This window comes from Oncorhynchus clarkii, chromosome 13 (assembly GCF_045791955.1).
Source record: "Oncorhynchus clarkii lewisi isolate Uvic-CL-2024 chromosome 13, UVic_Ocla_1.0, whole genome shotgun sequence".
Lineage (NCBI taxonomy): Eukaryota > Metazoa > Chordata > Actinopteri > Salmoniformes > Salmonidae > Oncorhynchus > Oncorhynchus clarkii.
This window is the reverse complement of record NC_092159.1, coordinates 10,804,757-10,828,502: the sequence shown is the minus strand read 5'-3', so window position 1 is coordinate 10,828,502 and position 23,746 is coordinate 10,804,757. Positions and strand designations below refer to the sequence as shown.

Sequence of the window (23,746 nt, the reverse complement as noted above, 5' to 3'; positions counted from 1 at the left end):
TGTGTGCTTGCCTGGGAAATAGATAGAGACAGAGAGAGGGGGACCTAACAAAGATTATAAAGTAGAGGCAAAAATATAGTGTTGAAGTGGGAAGACAGAATAACAAAGATGTTCAACAAACAAACAGTTTGAAGGATGTTGCTAACTAGGGCTCGCGCAATTGCTAACTGGCGTCAGCGCAATGACTGGAAGTCTATGGGTATCTGCTAGCATGCTATTCATTGTAGCATGCTAGCATGCTATTCCATTCATTGTGCTAATGCTAGTTAGCATTGGAATATGAAACCACCTCAGAGACATTCAAATGGCATCCACAAGTTCATCTGACTCTTTGGAAGTATCCCTGAAATAATCCCTTTAAGTGAAAGGGACAGCTACATAAAGTATCCCTTTAAGTGAAAGGGACAGCTACATAAAGTATCCCTTTAAGTGAAAGGGACAGCTACATAAAGTATCCCTTTAAGTGAAAGGGACAACTACATCAAGTATCCCTTTAAGAGAGAGACCTATACATAAAGTATCCCTTTAAGAGAGAGAGACCTATACATAAAGTATCCATTTAAGAGAGAGAGACCGATACATAAAGTATCCCTTTAAGAGAGAGAGACCGATACATAAAGTATCCCTTTAAGAGAAAGAGACCGATACATAAAGTATCCCTTTAAGAGAAAGAGACAGATACATAAAGTATCCATTTAAGAGAGAGAGACCGATACATAAGGTATCCCTTTAAGAGAGAGAGACCGATACATAAAGTATCCCTTTAAGACAGAGAGAGACCGATACATAAAGTATCCCTTTAAGACAGAGAGAGACCGATACATAAAGTATCCCTTTAAGAGAGAGAGACAGATACATAAAGTATCCCTTTAAGAAAAATAAACAGATACATAAAGAGAGACAGATACATAAAGTATCCCTTTAAGGGAGAGAGACAGATACATAACAGTATCACATTAAGAGAGAGAGACAGATACATAAAGTATCCCTTTAAGACAGAGAGAGACAGATACATAAAGTATCCCTTTAAGGGAGAGAGACAGATACATAACAGTATCACATTAAGAGAGAGAGACAGATACATAAAGTATCCCTTTAAGGGAGAGAGACAGATACATAAAGAGAGACAGATACATAAAGTATCCCTTTAAGAGAGAGAGACAGATACATAAAGTATCCCTTTAAGACAGAGAGAGACAGATACATAAAGTATCCCTTTAAGGGAGAGAGACAGATACATAACAGTATCACATTAAGAGAGAGAGACAGATACATAAAGTATCCCTTTAAGACAGAGAGAGACAGATACATAAAGTATCCCTTTAAGGGAGAGAGACAGATACATAACAGTATCACATTAAGAGAGAGAGACAGATACATAAAGTATCCCTTTAAGACAGAGATAGACAGATACATAAAGTATCCCTTTAAGGGAGAGAGACAGATACATAACAGTATCACATTAAGAGAGAGAGACAGATACATAAAGTATCCCTTTTAGAGAGAGAGACAGATACATAAAGAATCCCTTTAAGAGAAAGAGACAGATACATAACAGTATCTCTTTAAGGGAGAGAGACAGATACATAACAGTTAGTGTGGGAGAGATGATACTAGATCAGAGAGCAGCACAGTTCAACTCCACAGTTCCTTCTGTGTGGGTGGAGGACCAGTCACGACACACACACACACACAGGATTTGACTATACACACACAGTGAGCCAAAACGTACCTCCTTACGACATCATAACCATTTTATTTTATTCATCCACATATTGTCACAATATCATAGAAGATCCATGGAGGTGCACAAGATGAACAAGCACAACACTGACTGACATCACAGCTGGTTACAATAACATCATAACCAATAGCAGGAGAGAGAGAGAGAGAAAGAAAGAGAGAGAGAGAGAGAGAGAGAGAGAGAGAGAGAGAGAGAGAGAGAGAGAGAGAGAGAGAGAGAGGGAGAGAAAGAAAGAGAGAGAGCGAGAGAGAGAGAGAGAGAGAGAGAGAAAGAGAGAGAGAGAGAGAGAGAGAGAAAGAGGGAGAGAGAGAGAGAGAGAGAGAAAGAGAGAGAGAGAGAGAGAAAGAGAGAGAGAGAGAGAGAGAGAGAGAGAGAGAGAGAAAGAGAGAGAGAGAGAATAAAATACAGTTGACATTTGCATTGGGCGTGTAATACCCAGACAGGCACTTTACAACCATATGTCAATGGTGAAGTGGGGGGAAGGACACCCAATAATCTGGGGACACTTTTCTTCACTACACCCCTCAACTCAACATCAGTGTCCCAATGTCCCTTCTGTACCCACTTATAAAGCAATTCTGTGAAGGTAAGATCAAGCTAAATACACATTCTTTGAGGTGCGTATTCATTTTGGCCTTTGTGGGGTGAAGCGCACCATTCAATAGTTCATATTGTTGTACGTTTTTGTGTTGTTGCTGTCTTGGAAACAGGACTATTTAGAAATCTGACCTCTGACCTCTAATTTTGAAAAAGCTTTTCTCATGCATACAGATATACATTCCATTCCATCAGCTCTACATTAAAACACACTGAGACACAAATCACTTTAAAGGGCGAATCTGCAGTTGAAACAACAACAAAGTGGACACCCTGCCACAATGGATGTACCAATCACTCAACAGATTGCCTCTTTAAGTCAACCAGATGGATGTTATGAATCTAAGAAATCAATTGACGTCTTCATTTACATGATCCATGTGACTCACAACAGCTATCTCTATGGCAATACGTTGTGCTGGGCCGTTACAATTGCATCTTTGTGAGAGGTTTTGTGAGTCGCGACAGGTTTGTCTGAAAGCACGTAACACACACACATAGAAAGAAGACCGTGTTAGAAAAAAAAACATTGCTGCACAGAAAATCAACAAAAGGCGCCGTAGAAAAAGCAGTCCAGACGCTCACTTTTACCGAGCTGTTGTTGATCACAAACACAGTTGAGTAGCAACACATCTCCAAAAGCAGAAGAAAATCCCTATTCCAAAGTTAGAAGCACAAGCTTCAGAACACGTGATGAGATGTGATGAGATGAGGCGTGGTGTATGTAGCTCTTCCCTGGGGGGCTGAGAACCCCCCCCCCCCCCCCCCACCCCTCATCTCATCTCATCTCTAAAACACAAATCAGAGGGATGAAAAAAAGCAGCACCTTTCCCTTAACATCTCCCCACATGGCCGCGGAGCTAAAGCTAGTCTGGGTGTTGTTCTCAACAGCTGTAGCGCTGTTGATGTTAACACCTTCAGTGGGTGAACAACACCCAGATAACAACACTCCTACTCAACTAATCTCTACGCCCCCTGATCCCAGACCCTCCGAAAGGCTTCCTCAAGCACACCCACCCTCTCTTGGAAATAGCAATGCCCCTTTAAAACAACTCAACTGACTCTCCATCTCTACCCCAGTTTCCCATCACACAACCCCTGCCCCAGAAAAACACCTTAAACCCCCCTCTTATGAGGAGCATCAACAAACCAACTACCCTCACTGGCCTCACTGAGCGGCTCCCCTTTATAACAACCAAGAGACCCCTCTATCAACCCCTCTAACCCCTCACTGTTTAGGGCTAGAGCTGGGGCTGGCCCGGGGTGGCTGGTTGCAGGGGTCCACAGCCTCCTTGGTGGCCCCTCCGTAGACCTCCACGTCCTGGTCTGTCCAGGGGGCCACATTGCCCAGTGTGCCCAAGGAACAGGCAGCCAGAGCGGATACCTCAGCAGGCTTCAGGACCCTGTCCCACAGGTTGAACTGGGAGAGCTCCCCAACCAGGGCCTGGGAGGCGTCGAAACGACCGCCCAGCGTGTCCTAGAAAGGAAATATAATATGATAGAGATGATAGAGAGTGAAAGAGAAAGAGAGAGATCAGGGACTCATCCACCCAGCCAGCCACCCAGCCAGCCAGTCACCCAGCCAGCCACCCACCCAGCCAGCCAGCCAGCCAGCCAGCCAGCCAGCCACCCACCCAGCCAGCCAGCCACCCACCCAGCCAGCCAGTCACCCAGCCAGCCACCCAGCCAGCCAGCCAGCCAGCCAGCCTGACAGAAAAGTCTGGTTCCTCTCAAGGTTTCTTATTACCCTTCTATCCCTCTATCACTCCACCCCATCCATCTCTCCATTCCTCCACCCTCCACCTCGACCCCACCCTTCTCACTTTCTCTTGCCACAGGATAAGCCACCCCCCCTCAATCTCTCATCCCTCCACACCTCCATCCTTCCACCACCCATCACTCCATCCCTCTAACTCTCTACCCCTCCATCACGCCATCCCTCTAACACTCCACCACCCATCACTCCATCCCTCTAACTCTCCAACTCTCCACCAGACCTCCATCCCTCTAACTCTCCACCCCTCCATCACTCCAACTCTCCAACTCTCCACCAGACCTCCATCCCTCTAACACTCCACCACCCATCACTCCATCCCCCTAACTCTCCAACTCTCCACCAGACCTCCATCCCTCTAACTCTCCACCCCTCCATCACGCCATCCCTCTAACACTCCACCACCCATCACTCCATCCCTCTAACTCTCCAACTCTCCACCAGACCTCCATCCCTCTAACTCTCCACCCCTCCATCACGCCATCCCTCTAACTCTCCACCCCTCCAGACCTCCAACTCTCCACCAGACCTCCATCCCTCTAACTCTCCACCCCTCCAGACCTACATCCCTCTCACCCACCTGCTCCTGCCCCAGAATGAGCACTCCTCCTGGCTTGATGGGGTGCCATGCGGCCAGCCCCTCTCCGCGCCCCTTCAGCTTCCCCCCCTGGTAGGCCTTCCATACCCCGTCTCTGAGGGTCCAGCTCAAACATATGTGCTCCCACACACCCTGGGCAAGGGATAGGGGCAGCTGAGCCACCTAGAAGTGAAGGGAGGGACATTTAGCTCAACCACCAATCAGTCGATCAATCAATCAATCAATCGACCAATCAATGTTATTCATAAAACTATACAAGTATGAATAATAGGAGGAGATAACTGATATGTTTCAGTAATGAATATGATAATGACACACACATACACACACACACTCCTACCTTGTCGTTGATAAGAAGCTCTACAGGGTTGTGTATCCCCTGCAGCAGCACCAGCTCGTTGGGTTGTCCCGGGACGGAGTAGGAGAAGGGGGTGCCAATACCCCCCTCTTTCACCTTGAGCCAGACGCAGGCGGTGAAGGCATACATCTCAGGCATTTCTCTCCGCACCAGGCCGTACATGTATCTGGTCCTCACGGGGAAGGAGAGGACATAGCCGTCTGGATAGTTGTACTCTGTCAGACCTGAAGGAGAGAGGGAGGGAGAGATGGAGAAGGAGGGGAGAGAGATGGCAAAGGAGGGGAGAGAGATAGAGAAGGAGGGGAGAGAGATGAAGAATGAGGGGAGAGAGATGGAGAAGGAGGGGAGAGAGATGAGAAGGAGGGGAGAGAGATGGAGAAGGAGGGGAGAGAGATGGAGAAGGAGGGGAGAGAGATGGTTGTTACATGTACTTGGTCCTCATGGGGAAGGAGAGGACATAGCCGTCTGGGTGGTTGTACTCTGTCAGACCTGAAGGAGAGGACATAGCCGTCTGGGTGGTTGTACTCTGTCAGACTGAAGGAGAGGACATACTGTAGCCGTCTGGGTGGTTGTACTCTGTCAGACTGAAGGAGAGGACATACTGTAGCCGCCAGGGTGGTTGTACTCTGTCAGACTGAAGGAGAGGACATAGCCGTCTGGGTGGTTGTACTCTGTCAGACTGAAGGAGAGGACATACTGTAGCCGTCAGGGTGGTTGTACTCTGTCAGACTGAAGGAGAGGACATACTGTAGCCGCCAGGGTGGTTGTACTCTGTCAGACTGAAGGAGAGGACATAGCCGTCTGGGTGGTTGTACTCTGTCAGACTGAAGGAGAGGACATACTGTAGCCGTCAGGGTGGTTGTACTCTGTCAGACTGAAGGAGAGGACATAGCCGTCTGGGTGGTTGTACTCTGTCAGACTGAAGGAGAGGACATACTGTAGCCGTCAGGGTGGTTGTACTCTGTCAGACTGAAGGAGAGGACATAGCTGTCAGGGTGGTTGTACTCTGTCAGACTGAAGGAGAGGACATACTGTAGCCGTCAGGGTGGTTGTACTCTGTCAGACTGAAGGAGAGGACATACTGTAGCCGTCAGGGTGGTTGTACTCTGTCAGACTGACGGAGAGGACATACTGTAGCTGTCACGGTGGTTGTACTCTGTCAGACTGAAGGAGAGGACATACTGTAGCCGTCAGGGTGGTTGTACTCTGTCAGACTGAAGGAGAGGACATACTGTAGCCGTCTGGGTGGTTGTACTCTGTCAGACTGAAGGAGAGGACATAGCCGTCTGGGTGGTTGTACTCTGTCAGACTGAAGGAGAGGACATACTGTAGCCGTCAGGATGGTTGTACTCTGTCAGACTGAAGGAGAGAGGGAGGGAGAGATGGTTTACATTTGGCTCTGGGAAACAGATAGTAGTAGTAGTTGTAGTAAAAGAAGAAGTTACCGTTTTGTCCTTCTGATCTACTTTGCTTTCCAGCAAATCTGGGCTCAACTTATTTGACCTTCTGCTAGTTCCATATAGTACCCCTCCTCCCTCCTCCCTCCTCCCTCCTCCCCCTTTCTGTTCCACTCACTCTGTTCCAGCTCTGCAATGCGGTGGTGTAGAGTATCAATCCCTTGGTCTATCTGTTTGTGATGTGTCTGTGTCTCCTTCCTCAGCGCCTTCCGCTCTTTCTCCAGCATCTCAATCTTCCTCTCCAGCTCTCCTTCCAGGTCCTTCCAGGGGCCTCCGCCTCCTCGGCCAGGGCCCCCAGGGGCCTTTCGGCTCCCCGAGGAGACACTACCGCCTCCTGTCGTTGATGCTGATGACGGTGACCCTTGAACTTTAGTAGCGATGCCACTGCTGACGCCCACACCGGCGCTGGGGGATGGAGTCTCAACGGAGAGGTTCAGGGCAGCAGGGCCGATCTCCAACTGTGAGAGGAGAGAGAAAGAGAAGAGGAAGGGGTTAGTATGGAGGGAGAGAAAGAAAAGAGGAGGTTGTGGAGGAGTGAGTGATAGTGCAAGGAGGGAGAGACAGATTTATGCTTATTTATTTTATCTTGTGTCCTTTAACCATTTGTACATTGTTAAAACACTGTATATATATAATATGACATTTGTAATGTCTTTATTGTTTTGAAACTTCTGTATGTGTAATGTTTACTGTTAATTTTGATTGTTTTTCACTTTATATATTCACTTTATATATTATCTACCTCACTTGCTTTGGCAATGTTAACACGTTTCTCATGCTAATAAAAACCCTTGAATTGAATTGAATTGAGAGCGACAGAGAGACAGAGAGAGAGAGATAGAGAGGGAGAGACAGAGAGAGAGAGGCAGACAGAGAGAAAGAGAGAGAGAACGAGAGAGAGAAAGACAGAGAGAAAGAGAGAGGGAGAGAGAGAGCGAGCGAGAGGTGCATCAACAAAGTACTGAGTAAATAGTCTGAATTCTTAATGTATGTAAATGTAATATTTCAGTTTTTGTATTGTGTTTAGATTGATGAAGGAAAAACTAGTTCATCCATTTTAGAATAAGGCTGTAACATAACAAAGTGTGGAAAAAGTCAAGTGGTCTGAATATTTCCCTCTGTATCTAGTTATTTTGTGAGGTACAGATTTACAAATCATGCAAATGTGTCATATGCAATGCAGACATTGACTCTCTCAGAGGTTTGTGTTGCTAGGCAACCCCCTTGCAATTAGCAGGGCATGATGGCTCCTTCCATGGTTAAAGCCAGGTTGAGAAATGTGCTAACAAATGTTTGTGCTTTGAAACTAAATAAATATTGAACTCTGACCCACTAAACTTACTTGCTAGAGTCTAGATATTGTTGTTAGACCACTATGTTGTGTAGTTTTATTGGACTGTTCAGTTGTTATTGGTAAATAATGAATATTCTAGCTTCTGACATGACTTACTGCATCTTTAAGAAAACAACGAAAAGACAGGCAGGCAAATAGAGATAGGGTTAAAGTGGAGAGAGAGAGAGAGAGGAGGTGAATAGAAAGGAAGGGAGAGAGAGAGAGAGAGGAGGTGAATAGAGAGTAAGGAAGAGAGAAATTAGTAGGTGTAGGTGAAAGAGGAAGGATGGAGAAAGAGAGACAGAGAGACAGAGTATGAGAGAGAGAGAGAGAGCAACTAAGTACGAGTAAAGTGAGAGGGTTGCGACAAGAGAGAGCAACAGGAGACAGACACACACACAGAGACATGCACACAGACATACACACAGACAGACAGACTGAAAGAGAAGATGGGAGGCAGAGAGAGCAAGAGAGGGAAAGAGAGAGAGACAGAGAGAGAGAGAGAGAGAGCAAGAGAGGGAAAGAGAGAGAGAGAGCGAGAAAGAAAGAGAGAGAAAGAGAGAGAAAGAGAGAGAGAGAGAGAGAGATAATTGGAGTGAGGAGAGATTGAATGCCTGGACAGCTATAGACTACATTCACACTCACTGTTCCTGGACTGTGCAGTATGTTATAATGCACTGGGAAATGTTAAGTGTCTCAAGCAATAAAATAGCCTCTCTTACATCAGACTGACTCTCCCTCTTTCCATCTCTCTTTCCATCTCTCTTCTCTCTCTCTCTCTCTCTCTCTCTCTCTCTCTCTCTCTCACCCTGGCTATCTTCCTCACCCTCCCTAGCCCTCTCACCTCTCTCTCCCTCTCTCTTTCTCTCATCCTCTCTCATTTACTCTGTCCTTTCTCTCTCTCACACTTTCTCTCCCTCTCTCCCTCTCTCTTTCTCTCATCCTCTCTCATTTACTCTGTCCTTTCTCTCTCTCTCACTTTCTCTCCCTCTCTATCTTCCTCACCCTCCCTAGCTTTCTCACCCCCCTCTCTCCCTCTCTCCCTCTCTCTCTCCCTCTCTCTCTCCCTCTCTCTCTCTCTCTCTCTCTCTCTCTCTCTCTCTCTCTCTCTCTTTCTCTCTCTGACACGTACACACTCAATACCTTTAAGACAGCAAGCTACAGCAAAAACACAGGTGTACACACACACACACACACACACATACACAGTATGGCTTAAGTCTCAAGGTCTCTCCTCTCTTCATCCAGCATCCCTTCATATTTTATTGATGTGGACGGATGTGGATGTAAGAGCTGCGTGGTGAGGGGGGAGAGACAGCAAATCAAAGAAACTATATCCCCTTGCACTGAGGGAGCGGGTGCATGTAATGATGCTGATGAGAGAGGCTGTGAGTTGGATGGATGGACGGATGTGGATGTAAGAGCTGCGTGGTGAGGGGGGAGAGACAGCAAATCAAAGAAACTATATCCCCTTGCACTGAGGGAGCGGGTGCGTGTAATGATGCTGATGAGAGAGGCTGTGAGTTGGATGGATGGATGGATGTGGAGGAGAGGTGGAGGAGGGAGGGAGTCAGGGATCCTGATGTCTATCAAGTCAGGAGGGAGGGAGGAGGGAGGGTCGGGGTGAGTTAGAGGTCCTGAAGTCAATCAAATAATTGATGTCATTAGGATATTCTAACCGTTAGGAATACTAGACCCATGGTCATTTACCTCGTTATCACGTGATATAGCCTATGCCTCGCCCCATGCATCACGGGCGCGCCAAGTGGGGGTTCTGGAATTGGGACGCCTCTGTTTCCGCGCTGATATTGTAGCCTATTTGTTGCGTAAGGTTGAGACGTTGGATTGTGCAACATGTCTGTCTGTCTTTCTGTCGGTGTTGGATATTACTAACAATTGGTGGCGACATGCTTTTCATTATTTTGGATTATCTACTGAAAGATTCACTTTGTTTGGGGGCAAGCAATCAGTAACCATATAGTCATATTGCATAAATCTCCCTTGATCATATAAATAATACATATGCTAACCGTAGTAGCCTAGAGGCCTCGCTCAGTGACTGACTGGAGATGGGACATATACTGGGACACTGGGACATATAGGTTAAACCTATCAAAACCTATCAAAAGCGCCCCCCAAAGCGCCCCCCGAGGCGCCCCCGAGGCGCTAACGTGTGTTATACGCTCTCCCAAGGCGCTAACGTGTGTTATACGCTCTCCCAAGGCGCTAACGTGTGTTATACGCTCTCCCAAGGCGCTAACGTGTGTTATACGCTCTCCCAAGGCGCTAACGTGTGTTATACGCTCTCCCAAGGCGCTAACGTGTGTTATACGCTCTCCCAAGGCGCTAACGTGTGTTATACGCTCTCCCAAGGCGCTAACGTGTGTTATACGCTCTCCCAAGGCGCATTATCTCTACTGTTGAAACTTTTTACAAAATTAGCTTATTCATATGTTTGCTTATAGCTAGTTTATATCGAGACTGTATATGACTACAGTCTGTGGCTTTGGGCTATAGGGTAAGCTATACTCAATATTCACCCAACCCACCTCCAGTTTCTCGATGCGGTCTTTCAGGTTGAGAATGGCCCTCTCTAGCTCCTCCACGGCTCTAGCGGTCTGCAGCTGCACAGCGGCCGATGAGCTCACATCATCCCCGGCCATGAGTCGGCGGTTGCCCACCCAGGCCCCCAGGCTCCTCTCGGAGTGCCCGGGACTCCCGTCCTCCAGGCCGGTCTCGCACTCTGATAGTTTCCCCGACAGCTCACGGATGGTCCGCTGATCTATGAGTATCTGGCCGTTCTGCTGCACCACCGTCTGCCGGAGGTCGTCCGCGGTGGTCCGGAGGTAGCTCCAGTCTTCATCCACATAGAGTGAAGGGTCGTCCGCCTGCTGCTTCATGCTCTTGGCCTTGCATTCTCCGGCGGGAATCGGAGTGCAGATGAGCCGGCTGAAACTGAACTGTTTCGGCGCCCCTCCACCACCACCGGTCACCTCCCCGGGGCTGAGCTCATTGAGAGTGGAGGGACCCCCCAGCCCCAAGCCGCCTCCTCCGCCGCCCTCGTAGGATTCAGCACCATGGAGAGCGCCCAATGGACCGGCGTGAGCCACCGAGTCCAGGGAAAACAAGGGCTCAGCAGACAGAGTCGCGTTGTCGGACAGGTCTTGGGGCGCGGCAGCTTTCCGCGGGTAAACACTGGCGATGATGCAGATGACCGCGCCGAGGAAAACCACGGAACCAGCACCGACCAAGACTACAACGAACTTCATAGCGGCAGCGCGGCGAGATGGGCTAAAGCGATCAATAGATTAGCCTATAAATCAGAGATCAAATTCAGTTGGAAAGATAGATTCTACTGAAAAATAAGGTCAGTTTTTCCCCTCACAATCTAGATTACATTAGGCTATGAAAATGCTATAGCCAACATCACTCGTGCGATTTCATAATCCGCTCCTCGATAGCCTATCAGTTGATTAATCTACCTGCTTTTTTATATGATTAAATAAAACGAATAACCTAGGCCTATATTATAATACGCCACCCCTAAAAAAAAACTCCCAACGCGCAGAAAACAAACAGCGGTTGACAGACGCGTTTGTTGCGTTTTTCTCTGAATGTAGAAATACCGATTGTTCTGTCAGCGGGCCTAAATCAAAAGACCGTCTCCCTCTCTCGGTGTTGCTAAGCTCCGCTCCTGTCCTCCGTCCGTAGTTACTATGGGAACCGTGACAGAGTAGGCGGGGAGACAGACGAGGGAGTGGAGGGTGTGTATGTGTGGGATGCGTCATTGGAGGTGAAGAGGAAAATAACATTATAAACACCATCTAATACGATAGAGGCGTGTGTGTGTGTGTGAGCGAGAGAGAGAGAGAGAGAGAGAGAGAGAGAGAGAGAGAGAGGCCAAAATACTACACCCGTTTATGGATTGTGTGTGTGTATGTGCGCGCTCACAGCAGAAGTGTGTATGATGCATACATCCTCTATTACCAGACCGGAACATAAACCACTTCGATACGATATCCCCCACGCACAGCACGAGTCTAGTCTAGTCTGCCTGGACAATATACTCTAGTAAATCAAATCAAATTCAACATTATTGGTCGCGTACATATTTTGCAGATTTTATCGCAGGTGCAGCGAAATTGTTATGTTTTTAGCTCCAGCTGTGTAGTAATATCTAACAACACAAAACAATACAGTCACATCCCCGCACTCAGAACAGCCTCACTCTGTCGTGGCATGGACTCTACGTGTCGAAAGCGTTCCGCAGGGATGCTGGCCCAAGTTGTCACCAATGCTTCCTATAGTTGTGTCAAGTTGGCTGGATGTCCTTTGGGTGATGGACCATTCTCGATACACACAGGACACTGTTGAGGGTGAAAAACTGCAGTGTTGCAGTTCTTGGCACAATCCAGTGGCCTGGCACCAACTACCACAGCTGTTCAAAGGCACTTAAATATTCTGTCTTGCCCATTCACCCTCTGAATGGCACACATACACAGTCCATGTCTCAATTGCCCTCAAGGCTTAAAAATCCTTATTTAACTGTCTCCTCCCCTTCATGTACACTGATTGAAGTGGATTTAACAAGGGACATCAATAAGGGATCATAGCTTTCATCTGGATTCACCTGGTCAGTCTATGTCATGGAAAGAGCAGGTGTTCATAATGTTTTGTGTACTCAGTGTATGTATATGATGGTGGGCATAGACAGTATGGACAGTTTATGAATAGAAACGGTGTACCGCAGTAGTTAGGATCAGCCTTGACTAGAATACATTATATACATACGAAGTGGGTAAAACAGTATGTAAACATGATTAAAGTGACCAGTGTTCAATGACTATGTAATTAGGGCAGCAGTCTCTAAGGTTCAGGACAGAGTACTGAGGGCGGCTAGTGGTGACTATTTAACAGTCTGAAGGCCTGAAGATAGAAGCTGTTTTTCAGTCTCTCAGTCCCAGCTTTGATGCACCTGTACTGTTTCCGGGTTCTAGATGGTAGCGGGGTGAACAGGTCATGACGTGGGTGGCTGAGGTCCTTGATGATCTTCTTCTTCTTCCTGTGACACCAGGTGCTGTAGATGTCCTGGACTGACAGCCATCACACTAGGATGTCCCATCTGTCCAGTCCCTAAACCGCAATGCCAGAGATGGGGAGAGGAGAGAGGGTGAGGAGAAGGGAGGATGGGCTGGTTCTGGGAGAGAATGGAGGAGGAACAGGGAGACCAAACTAGAGAGGACTGAGGCCATCCAGAGGAGGACTGGCTGGGGTTGGGAGAGGAGGGGGGACCATGGGTCGCCTGCCAGAGTATGGGCTGGGCTGGATGGGGTTGGGAGAGGAGAGGGGGACCATGGGTGGCCTGCCAGAGTATGGGCTGGGCTGGATGGGGTTGGGAGAGCAGGGGGGACCATGGGTCGCCTGCCAGGGTATAGGCTGGGCTGGATGGGGTTGGGAGAGGAGGGGGGACCATGGGTCGCCTGCCAGAGTATGGGCTGGGCTGGATGGGAGAAGGTGGTAGAGAGTTGAGGACATGGATGCTAAAGGGAGATGAAGGATTGAAGGTGAGGAGTGTGGTAGAATAGGACAATAGTAGACAAGGCATACAAATCAAATCACAATTTATTGGTCACATACACATGGTTAGCAGATGTTATTGCGAGTGTAGCGAAATGCTTGTGCTTCTAGTTCCGACAGTGCAGTAATATCTACCAAGTAATGTAACAATTCCACAACAACTATCTTATACACACAAATCCAAAGGGGTGGATGAGAATATGTACATAGAAATATATGGGTGGGCGATGTCCGAGCGGGATATGCAACGTGCAATAGATGGTATAAAATACACTATATACATGTGATACATAAGATATGTAAACATTATTAAAGTGGCATTTTTTTGAGTGGTATTGTATAAAGTGACTAGTGATCCATTTATTAAAGTGGCCCTTGATTGAGTCTCAATGTAGGCAGCAGCCTCTCTGAGTTAATGATTTCTGTTTAGCAGTCTGATGACCTTGAGATGAAAGCTGTTTTTCAGTCTCTCGGTCCCAGCTTTGATGCACCTGTACTGACCTCGCTTTCCTGATGATAGCAGGGTGAACAGGCAGTGGCTCGGGTGGTTGTTGTCCTTGATGATCTTTTTGGACTTCCTGTGACATGGGGTGCTGTAGGTATCATGGAGGGCAGGTAGTTTGCCCCAGGTGATGCGTTGTGCAGACCGCACCATCCTCTGGAGAGGGCCGTGCAGTTGCCATCATACCAGGCTGTGATACAGCTCAACAGGATCCTCTCAATTGTGCAATCTGTAAAAGTTTGTCAGGGTTTTGGGTGACTGTTGCGTCTTCTTCACCACACCTAGGTACTTAAAACAGGTCGTGGGAAGGACTATGGGAAGAGAAGCTGCTATCTTTTCTCACAATAGTGTGTCCACAGATATTCTCTCAACTTCTGTGTTCCGTGGCTAACCCCTGAAGTCCACCAAAGCCCTGGATGCACAACCATGGCCCCAACCTTCATCTCTTCAAACCTTTTGAGAGTGCAGGCTAAGAGCAAAAATCCTGCCCATGTGACGTGTGTTAACAGTGCCACCATGTGGACCATCAGGGAACTACAAGCAGTGGTCTGAGCTCAGGCCAGTTTCCCCAGACCTACTACTCAAAGTCTAGGACTAGGCTTGATCCGAGCCCTGGAAACCAGCCATAGAGAATCAAATACAACCTTCTCCTTCAGTTGAAAGCCAAGATTCCAGATTGAATCTTAAAGCGATAAACACACAAGAATCAGCATATAAAGAGGTCAGAGAACTCCTCTGTAAAGAACTGAAGAGATGAACGACAAAAGGAGCGGTCTTGGAGGTGTTTTTTTATTAAAAGCCTCGCACAACAGAACATATACAGAAAGCAACAACAAACAAATGTCAACATGACCACGCTCACCTTACCTGTACAATAAGGGCTCGCAAAACATGCGTCAGCTACATTATCACAACGTTACCATCGACATTATCCTCATCATTATCATCATCATCATTATTACCATTAACAACAATTCAATGTACATCATTCATATTACCAATATTACGAGACACAAACTGCAGTCTTGATACACATTTATAATTCATTAAAAATCTGGGGTTTTCCATTCTTATCAAACCCATATTGGACATGAATCAAAAACAACAATAACAATCAACGGTAATTATTAAAGAAGGTAAAGCGTACACATTACGCTTCATTCAAACATATATAATGAGGTACATAAGCAAAAGCCCTGGAAATGAACCAGTTTACATGGACAAACATTTCATATTGGATTCTTCAGGTCGGCTTCTTGTCATTACATTAAAGTGCCAATGACATGGCTCTTGAAATTACATCCACAAATAAAACAAAAGAAATCTAGAGCCCTGCTTGGTATAAATGTAGGCCACTATGTCAAGTTGTGCTACCTATTTATATCAACTGTTAAATCACCACCAAGAAGTACATGAACACTCCTTCTACTGGCTTAACCAATGAGTCAACAGAATCTACTGGTTTAGCCAATGACAGTCAAGAGAATCTACTGGTTTAGCCAATGACAGTCAAGAGAATCTGTTTTTATCCATTAACAGCTGAATGAAGATGTGTTTGTGGTAGGATGTGTATTATTATCACAGTATCAAAGACTAGACGACAATCAACCATCGATCTAATACAGTATACGGACCAGATGCAGTGGAGTTGGAACTGAGCAGCTATAAGGCAACACATGCTTTTAAATATTGTAATAATATTGTACAAATACACCAGACAGAGAGAGAGAGGGGGGCCCTATAGAAACAGGGGCAGCACCAGAAGATGGTCAGATCTGGGACCAGGATATCAGAACGTCAACACAAACTGGGTCAGAAGGCCATTGAGAGGTTTGGACTACAGGTTATTCCACAGAGAATATCTGGTAGGTAGGTACAGACATGATGCAGAGAATATCTGGTAGGTACAAACAGAAGTGTTCCCGGTGGATAGGTTACATACTACATCGTCATTACTCCCACTCCATGCAGTCCACAGCTTAAATAATTAGAGAGTCCGTTTAGAGTCTTGACTGAGGTTCCAGGAATACAGGACATTCCGGAATCTTGAAGGCGACAGCGAGTTAAAGGCAGGCGTTGGAACATGGCAATAAGAAAAGCAATAACTTAACTTTCTACGCTTTCCTCGCTTAGTTGTATTCTTTTTGCAGCTGAATTAACGTTGTGCGTGCATATAAATATATACTTATATCGGCCTGTGCATGAGAGAGAGAGAGAGGGGGGAAAAAGAAGGGCTTGTAATTCACATGTGGATATTGGATACGGAAATGATACAGAATACGGTTGTTGTCAATAATGGAGTCAAGTGCGTTGCTAAATATCTCAATGTAGAAATGCAGTATTGCCGAAGCCCAACAAAGCAAGTGCAACGTCATATCATCACCTCATTTAAACCTTAAAGAGTTGGACTTCCAATGGAGAAAAATGGGTATAAATATGAACAAATAACAAACACTTATCGGTTGTATGAATTTCCCTACAATAAAGATTGAATTGAACGTTATTATGACTGACGGTATCTGTTACCAGCCTCCAAACAGTCACCGTTAAGAGAGTGGACATGAATTGAATAAACTTTATTGATCCTCAGAAGAGAAATCACGCTGCATAAAGATAGACAATCAGCATTATTACAGATGTATATTGCACGCCCTGCTCTTAGCTTCTTATAGTTCTGTTCAAAAAAATAACGCTCTTCTTCAATATTCAAATGGCCTGAATTTCATTATTATTGGAAGTTTTTTTTTAACCTTCTGTGTTAATATAGCATTACTCCCTAGCCTGGTCCCAGACAATGACCACAGGAGTTGGCCAAGAAAGCACAAACACATCAGGGAGCCAGGCTAATTCATTCATCTCCACTTCTTTGATCTCTTCCTATGGCTTGGGTTGTGGGGGGTTCTTCAGTTGGGGTGAGGAGGAGGTGGTATTTTCTGGGTGTATTGGTTGGGGGGAGGAGGGGCGGGATGAGGGGGAGGGGAACTCTTTGATAGTGACGGTGAGGAGGTTGGTGGTGACGTCGGTCACGACCACGTTGGCGCTGCTCGCCACCATCTCCGGGTGCCAGTCGGGGTCGCCCTCGGCGGGGACCCTCTGAGGGTTGGAGGTCAAGGGGCAGGCTCTGGCGGCAGGGGGGTGAGGAGGGGAAGCGGTACTGACGGAGGGCGGCTGGCGTTTCTGCCGGCGCCGACGGCGAAGCTTCCTCTTCCCCTCCTGAGGTGAGGAAAGGTCCAGAGCATCAGCATCATCCTCCTCTTCATCAAAGGAGGAAGAGGAGGAACCAGAAGCAAAGGAGAGGGAGGGGAGGAGGGGGTTTGGTCCTTGTTCAGCGTTCTGGTTCTTCTGGAGCTCTGGGGGGTGGCTAGGGGTAGACTGGGCAGAGGAGGCCAAAGCCTGGGTGCTCAAGTTGGGAGCCAACCCAGAGGCAGAGGCCCCAGTGGCGGGTCCAGGAGGGGTAGGATGGTTCTGGGCGGGTGTGGTGGATCCACTGGAGCTGGATGGAAAGGGGGGTGGCTGGGTGTCCCTAGCCCCTGAGGTCCCTGTGCTGGAGCCTGTAGCTGAGTGTGGAAGGTGTAGAGGTCCGGGGCCGCCACACTGGAGACCAAACGGCTTCCCGTACATGGGGAACCCCAGCATGGGCTGGAAGGGCCGGTACGGAGCCTCTCCACTCCTCTTCCCTATGATCCTATTTCGGGAGGGGATGTTCTGACGACCCCCTTGGAGGGACATGGAGCCGGATGGCGCCCTCCGGTTACCCCCGCCGCCCCTTCCTCCGCCTCCACTTCCTGGTTTGTCGATGACCTTGAGGTTTAGGATGATGCGACCCCGTTTGACCTCGCGTGGTTTGACGCGACGATTGAGGATGCGGACGGTCTCTGAGAAGGGGGAGACGGGGGGCCGCGAGGGGAACCCACTGGAGCCGGAGAAGGATCCGGGAGAGGCCAGGGGGTCGGGGCGAGGTAAGGGGCGGCGGGACATACTAGTGCAGCGGCGAATGTCTTTCTTCAGCTTGTGTGTCGCTGCCAGGGAGTTGAGTTTAGGGGAGGGCGCTGGAGAGGCGGAGGGGAAGGAGGATGGAGGGGCTCGAGGAGAAGAGGAAGAAGTGGAGCGAGGCGCTCGAGGGGTGGAGGTCTCCCTCTTCTGGGCTCCACGTGCCTGAGAAGGGAGGAGAGGAGAGAGAAGGTGAGAGATGAAAGTAAAGTGAGTCGTAAACTCAAAAGGAGAATCTCATCATCAGAACTTCCAGAAGGAAAGGTTTGGTCTTGTTCTTACATTCTCATTGGGACAGGTAATATATCAGCGAGTCCTAATTCTGCTGTGGTTCTGATAGTGGCACACAACAACATCCAAAACAATACCTTGGCAGGAAGGTTTTTGGGTTTGGGTCCTCGCTTCTTTGGTCCGTGGAGTTCTCTCTCACGCTCTCTGAGGGAAAAAACAAAGGGACAACAGTGAAATACGACCCTAGCCTGCCTGGATACAATAGGCTGGGGTGGGTTGAATTGGGATTGAGCCAATTATTGAAGTAATAACATCTAGGCCTCGACTGATACAGTTCAAAGCCAAATGAGAGAGACGTTTATTAATGTAACATCCTGTTTCTCATACATCCCAACTTCCAGTTAGACAGGGATGATCAAAAGACCCGGGGTGTCCCAAAAATCGCACCATATCCCCTACGTAGGGCACTACTGTTAACCAAATCTCTATGAGCTCAGGTCAAAATTAGTGCACTATATCGGCAGTAGGATGCAATATGAGACAGACTGGGTGTGTGAAAGCAGAACAGCGGACCCCAGGACGACTAGCTAGCGGTTGGTTGCTATGGCGTCAGCTAATAGGGATCTGAATGAAGAAAAAATTAAAGAATAACAGTTTGACGTTTGTTTGACTAAGACTGAACACAGAGACACAGAGAGAGAGAGAGAGAGACACACACACGGGATCATTTTAGTTCCATGATCCCCCTGTAAGCAGCAGAGTGCTTTGAAGTGTGTTTGGCAGGAAGAGACAAAGAGAGGACTTGCACAGATATAAGACCTTTATATATAGACGGAATGAAAGAGGGAGAGAGAGCGCAACAGAGGGAGCAAGGAGAGAGAGAGAGAGAGCGAGAGAGCAAGGAGAGAGAGAGAGAGCGCAACAGAGGGAGCAAGGAGAGAGAGAGAGAGTGCAACAGAGGGAGCAAGGAGAGAGAGACAGAGAGAGAGAGAGAGACAGAGAGAGAGAGAGACAGAGAGAGAGAGAGACAGAGAGAGAGACAGAGAGAGAGACAGAGAGAGAGCGACAGAGAGAGAGCGACAGAGAGAGGGGGGAGCTGGGAAAATGAGGGGGAACAGGAAAACTGATGTTGGGATGAGAGAGAACAGGAGAGAGAATTGTGTTACCCTTTTTGACGATTTCTCAAATGTCCTTACTGTGTCATAAACATCACTTCTCTTAAAGGAATTGAATAATGTGTAAGAATTGAAATACTGTTAACTGTTTCACTCACTTCTGTTCAAATCCTGCGATCAGTCTGTCGTCCAGGATATTCTCTTCTGGTTCCCAGGTACTGTGTCTAAAGCAAAGAGGTGACACAATGGTTTTATCTCTACATTTACATAACCTGGGTAACAGTATGTTTGTGCTGACATTCCACTCCATGTTTGGCACAGGACACAGAGTACAAGGAGTGGAATGTTAGCACAAAACAGGTCTGGATTTCAGGCTAACATTTTCTGGTTGTGGTATAAATTGGAGACTTATAAGTCTATGAAAGATGTAGCTACTAGGATAGATGTACTATAAAACACAACATGTCAAAGACTCACATTTCTGAATGATTTTTTTAGTTAGAAACGCAATCACTTACTTCAGTGCCCATCCTTTCCATTTCACTAGGTATTCTAGGCGAGACTGAAGAGAGAAAGGTACAGAGGAATGAGGAAAAAGCCCAAAAGTGTTCAATACTGTATTCAGCCATTTTATAGCTAGTGTAAGAGCAAAAATGGCTTCTTATTATCTAGTTATTCATGATCACTAAGATACGTATTAACAGTAACGTATTACTCTAAATAATACGTAACTTAATACATTGAGTAATATAAACTGGCTCAGTTCTGATTAACACGTTAGCTGGTATGCCTGTCTTGTTTTGTAGTTTTAGAGGGAAAAGCTGCTACAAAACACTACCATCAAGCAGACACAGACAGGCTGGCTAGCAGATTAGTTCCACTGGCATCTGGACAAAACATTCACTCAAGCTAGAGAGGGAATAACTGATTTAGCTGCTATGTAGCTAAAGTTAATAATGACACACCGTCGACTTTAATGTATGGTTTGGCGAGCTAGTTTATGGTATGTGGGGTGCAATCATATATTTATAGTCTAGCTGTCTAGGTAAAAAGTCAAAGACAAAGCATAGATTTGCATTTGACGCAAACCCGGCCTTTATTTTAATTGGCATTGCTAATTAGCTAAAGGTTACGTTGTCTTTACACGCCGACTCGTTTGTGTAACGTTAGCTATTTTTTACGACGATTCACTGCAAACCATCAGCACAGCACACTTGCTAGCTTCTCGGCTAGCTAAAACGGCTTGCTAGAGAAGTATCCGCTTGCTACTAGCTACAGCAAGGCCTCCCCGTTGTCATTAAAAAACAGATCCTCGGTTCTCGCCCTCGAAGCACGCCGCGGAGACCCTCGCCCACGTCTGTTCTTCTGCAGCGACAAAAAAACGGCGGCATGCTCACCTTGCGAACGCGGCGTTTCAGAATGGCTTCCGCGGCGAAAACGCGTTCCCCGACCGCAGAGAGCTCCATCTCTCAACGCCCGACTGCTCTCTCGGTCCAGACGACCAACTCCACTGTCTGGTGGCAAGACCAGAGCAGACCACTTTCTCTTTCCCCCAAATCTGTCACAGTGGCAGCAGACAACACACACTACACCCGGAGGCAGGAGAAGAGAGGAGCTCTGTCACGTGGACGGGGTCAGCCCCTTCTGGTTGTCCTGGCAACGCAGGAGGCCTCGACAAGATGCAGAAAGGGCAGGAAGAGAGCGTTATTCGTCCTGAGTCTTGTTCTGGAGGCAGCTCTGCAGAGTGGTCACTAACTCGCACAGCCACCAAGTCATACAACCTGCTAACCTTAACATATTAAGTGCACTTTTGTCCTGTGCATTTTGCCTTTCCTGATTTCAATGGTAGTGAATGAGCTAGCCTGTTCCCAAAACTGTTATTGTGCTGCCTTGCCGACTTCTGTAGTCATTGTTTAGCGTGACAGTGACCATAGGAGTTGGCAAGACAGCACAAACCGGCAGGGACAAGGAGGAGTCTTGGACACAAATAATCTCTTTGTGTTTTAACGACCTTTTGTTACAGAAGAAAAAGGAAATGGCGGGCTGCTACCAGTAATTTAGGAGCAGTGGAGCACTCTGTTATAGTTGGTTATTTTGCTAATGACAGAGAGAGAGAGGGAGGTTAAACTATACTGAACAAAAATATAAAACGCAACATGTAAAATGTCCCATATTTCACGAGCTGAAATAAAAGATCCCAGAAATTTTCCATACACACAAAAAGCATATTTCTCTCAAATGTTGTGCACAAATTTGTTAACATCCCTGTTAGTGAGCATTTTATCATTTATCAAGATTATCCATCCACCTGACAGGTGTGGCATATCAAGAAGATGATTAAACAGCATGATCATTACACAGGTGTACCTTGTGCTGGGGACAAGGTGTAACCACACCAGCCCAGGTCCTCCCCATCAGGCTTCTTCACCTGTGGGATCATCTGAGGGGGAGGGGTGCTGAGGAGTATTTATGTCTGTAATAAAGCCCTTTTGTTGGAAAGACTCATTCTGATTGGCTGGGCCTGGCTCTCCAGTAGGTGGGCCTAGCTCGCAAGTAGGTGGTCCGATACCCTCCCAGGCCTACCAAGGCTGTGCCCCTAACCAGTCATGTGAAATCCATAGATTAGGGCCTAATTCATTCAATTCAATTGATTGATTTCCTTATATGAACTGTAACTCAGCAAAATCTTTGAAATTGTTGCATGCTACATTTATATTTTTGTTCAGTGTGTATACATTTAGAAACAGTGTGTCTGAAAGGATCAGCATAGCAGCAAGGTCATGCAGAAGAACTATTCTATTTTATTGTATTCTATATTATTGTATTGTAGTGTATTCTATTGTATTGTATTCTATGATATTTTATGATATTTTATTGTATTTTATTGTATTCTATTAAATTCAATGTTATTGTATTTATTATATTGTATTATATTGTATTGTTTCTATTACATTTCTGTCTTTGGAAAGTAGATCATGTGCAGATGAGTTGCGTTTGGAGGAAAGAGTTGTTGTTTAAAAAAAGATGTGCAATCTGATCAAGTCAACTTTCCTCACAGGAGAGCCTTCCCTACTATTTGAACTGTCAAAATAGATCAAGTTGGCCATTACTCTCTCATCCTCAGCTCAACCCTGGCAGTGTGTCCTAGCCTTAGATGGAGTGAGAGTTAGAATACCTCATGATAAGCTGTAGACCATACAATTTACCAAGAGTTTTCACTAGCACAGACTGGACTATGTTGCAGGATTCATCTGATGGCATTGAGGAGTTTACCACATCAGTCATCGGCTTCATTAATAAGTGCATCAATGACGTCATCCCCACAGTGACTGTACGTACATATCCAAACCAGAATCATTGGATTACAGGCAACATTTGCTCTGAGCTAAAGGCTAGAGTTGCCACTTTCAAGGAGCAGGACACTAATTTGGACGCTTAGAAATCCCACTACATCCTTTGACGAACCATCAAACAGGAAAAGCGTCAATACAAGACCAAGACCAAATTCTACTACACTGGCACTGATGCTCGTCGGATGTGGCAGAAATTGCCACGCTAACCCTCAACACGGGGGCCCCTTAGTCCCCTCCTGTACGCCTTGATCACCCACGACTGCTTGGCCACTCACGACTCCAACACCATCATTTAGTTTGCGACGGTGGTAGGCCTGATCACTGACAATGATGAGACAGCCAACGGGGAGGAGGTCAGAGACCTGGCAGTGTGGTACCAGGACAACAATCTCTCCATCAAAGTCAGGAAGATAAAGGAACTGATCGTGGACTACAGGAAACGGAGGGCCGAGCACGCCCCCATCCACATCGACGGGGCTGTAGTGGACCAGGTCGAGAGCTTCAAATTCCTTGGTGTCCACATCACAAAGGAATTATAATGGTCCACAGAAACCAACACAGTCGTGAAGAGGGCACGAAAACGCGTCATCCCCCTCAGGAGGCTGAAAAGATTCGAAATGGACCCTCTGATCCTCAAAAAGTTATACCACTAAAACGTTGAGAGCGTCTTGACTGGCTGCATCACCGCTTTGTAAGGATACTGCATGGCATTTGACCACAAGGCGCTACAGAGGGTAGTGCGGACGGCCCTGTACATCACTGGGGCCGAGCTCCCTGCCATCCAGGTCCTCTATACCAGCCGGGTTTCAGAGCCCTAAAAACTGTCAAAGACTCCAGCTACCCAGTCATATAGACTGTTCTCTGCTACTGCATGGCAGGCGGTACCGATGCACCAAGTCTTGAACCAACAGGACCCTGAACAGCTTCTACCCCCCAAGCCTTAATAAGACTGCTAAATAGTTAGTGAAATAATGAACCAATAGCTACTCCGACTCTCGGCATTGACCCTTTTTGCACTCTTTTGACTGATCACATACGCTGCTGTTACTGCTTATTATCTATCCTGTTGCCTAGTCACTTTATCCCTACCTATATGTACATATCTACCTCGATTACC

The 23,746-nt window shown here is 46.9% G+C and overlaps 3 protein-coding genes across 4 annotated transcripts in view; all 3 read right to left on the bottom strand.

The window, feature by feature from the left end:
* LOC139424237 (uncharacterized) overlaps positions 1 to 23,746 on the bottom strand; it is a 511,968-nt gene that overhangs the window by 251,392 nt on the left and 236,830 nt on the right.
* LOC139423744 (neuronal pentraxin receptor-like) lies at positions 3,570 to 11,546 on the bottom strand. Of its 2 annotated transcripts, XM_071175366.1 has the most exons (6): positions 10,411 to 11,546; positions 6,914 to 6,986; positions 6,647 to 6,808; positions 5,054 to 5,295; positions 4,696 to 4,875; positions 3,570 to 3,818 (listed from the first exon to the last, which is right to left on the bottom strand). In XM_071175366.1, exons 1-6 carry the CDS (start codon positions 11,128 to 11,130, stop codon positions 3,570 to 3,572), a joined length of 1,626 nt encoding a protein of 541 aa, XP_071031467.1. In that variant the 5' UTR covers positions 11,131 to 11,546. The 2 variants fall into 2 exon arrangements, with proteins under 2 accessions (XP_071031467.1, XP_071031466.1); XM_071175365.1 differs by having other exon boundaries at positions 6,647 to 6,986.
* On the bottom strand, positions 14,712 to 20,905 carry LOC139424390 (chromobox protein homolog 6-like). The gene is made up of 5 exons (XM_071176161.1): positions 20,674 to 20,905; positions 19,795 to 19,838; positions 19,435 to 19,500; positions 18,299 to 18,365; positions 14,712 to 18,095 (listed from the first exon to the last, which is right to left on the bottom strand). The coding sequence occupies exons 1-5, from the start codon at positions 20,740 to 20,742 to the stop codon at positions 16,818 to 16,820; spliced, it is 1,524 nt and encodes a 507-aa protein (XP_071032262.1). The 5' UTR covers positions 20,743 to 20,905; the 3' UTR covers positions 14,712 to 16,817.

Bases quoted from the DNA above. Each gene is read 5' to 3' on its own strand.
- LOC139423744 (XM_071175365.1), bottom strand. From the start codon at position 11,130: ATGAAGTTCGTTGTAGTCTTGGTCGGTGCTGGTTCCGTGGTTTTCCTC. The intron at 6,987-10,410 runs GTGGGTTGGGTG...CTCCTCTCACAG, and splicing joins ACCGCATCGAGAAACTGGAG to TTGGAGATCGGCCCTGCTGC. The intron at 3,819-4,695 runs GTGGGTGAGAGG...TTTCCTTTCTAG, and splicing joins TCATTCTGGGGCAGGAGCAG to GACACGCTGGGCGGTCGTTT.
- LOC139424390 (XM_071176161.1), bottom strand. From the start codon at position 20,742: ATGGAGCTCTCTGCGGTCGGGGAACGCGTTTTCGCCGCGGAAGCCATT. The intron at 19,839-20,673 runs GTGAGCATGCCG...TTCTCTCTTCAG, and splicing joins TGAAACGCCGCGTTCGCAAG to TCTCGCCTAGAATACCTAGT. The intron at 18,096-18,298 runs GTATTGTTTTGG...CTCCCTTCTCAG, and splicing joins CCAAAAACCTTCCTGCCAAG to GCACGTGGAGCCCAGAAGAG.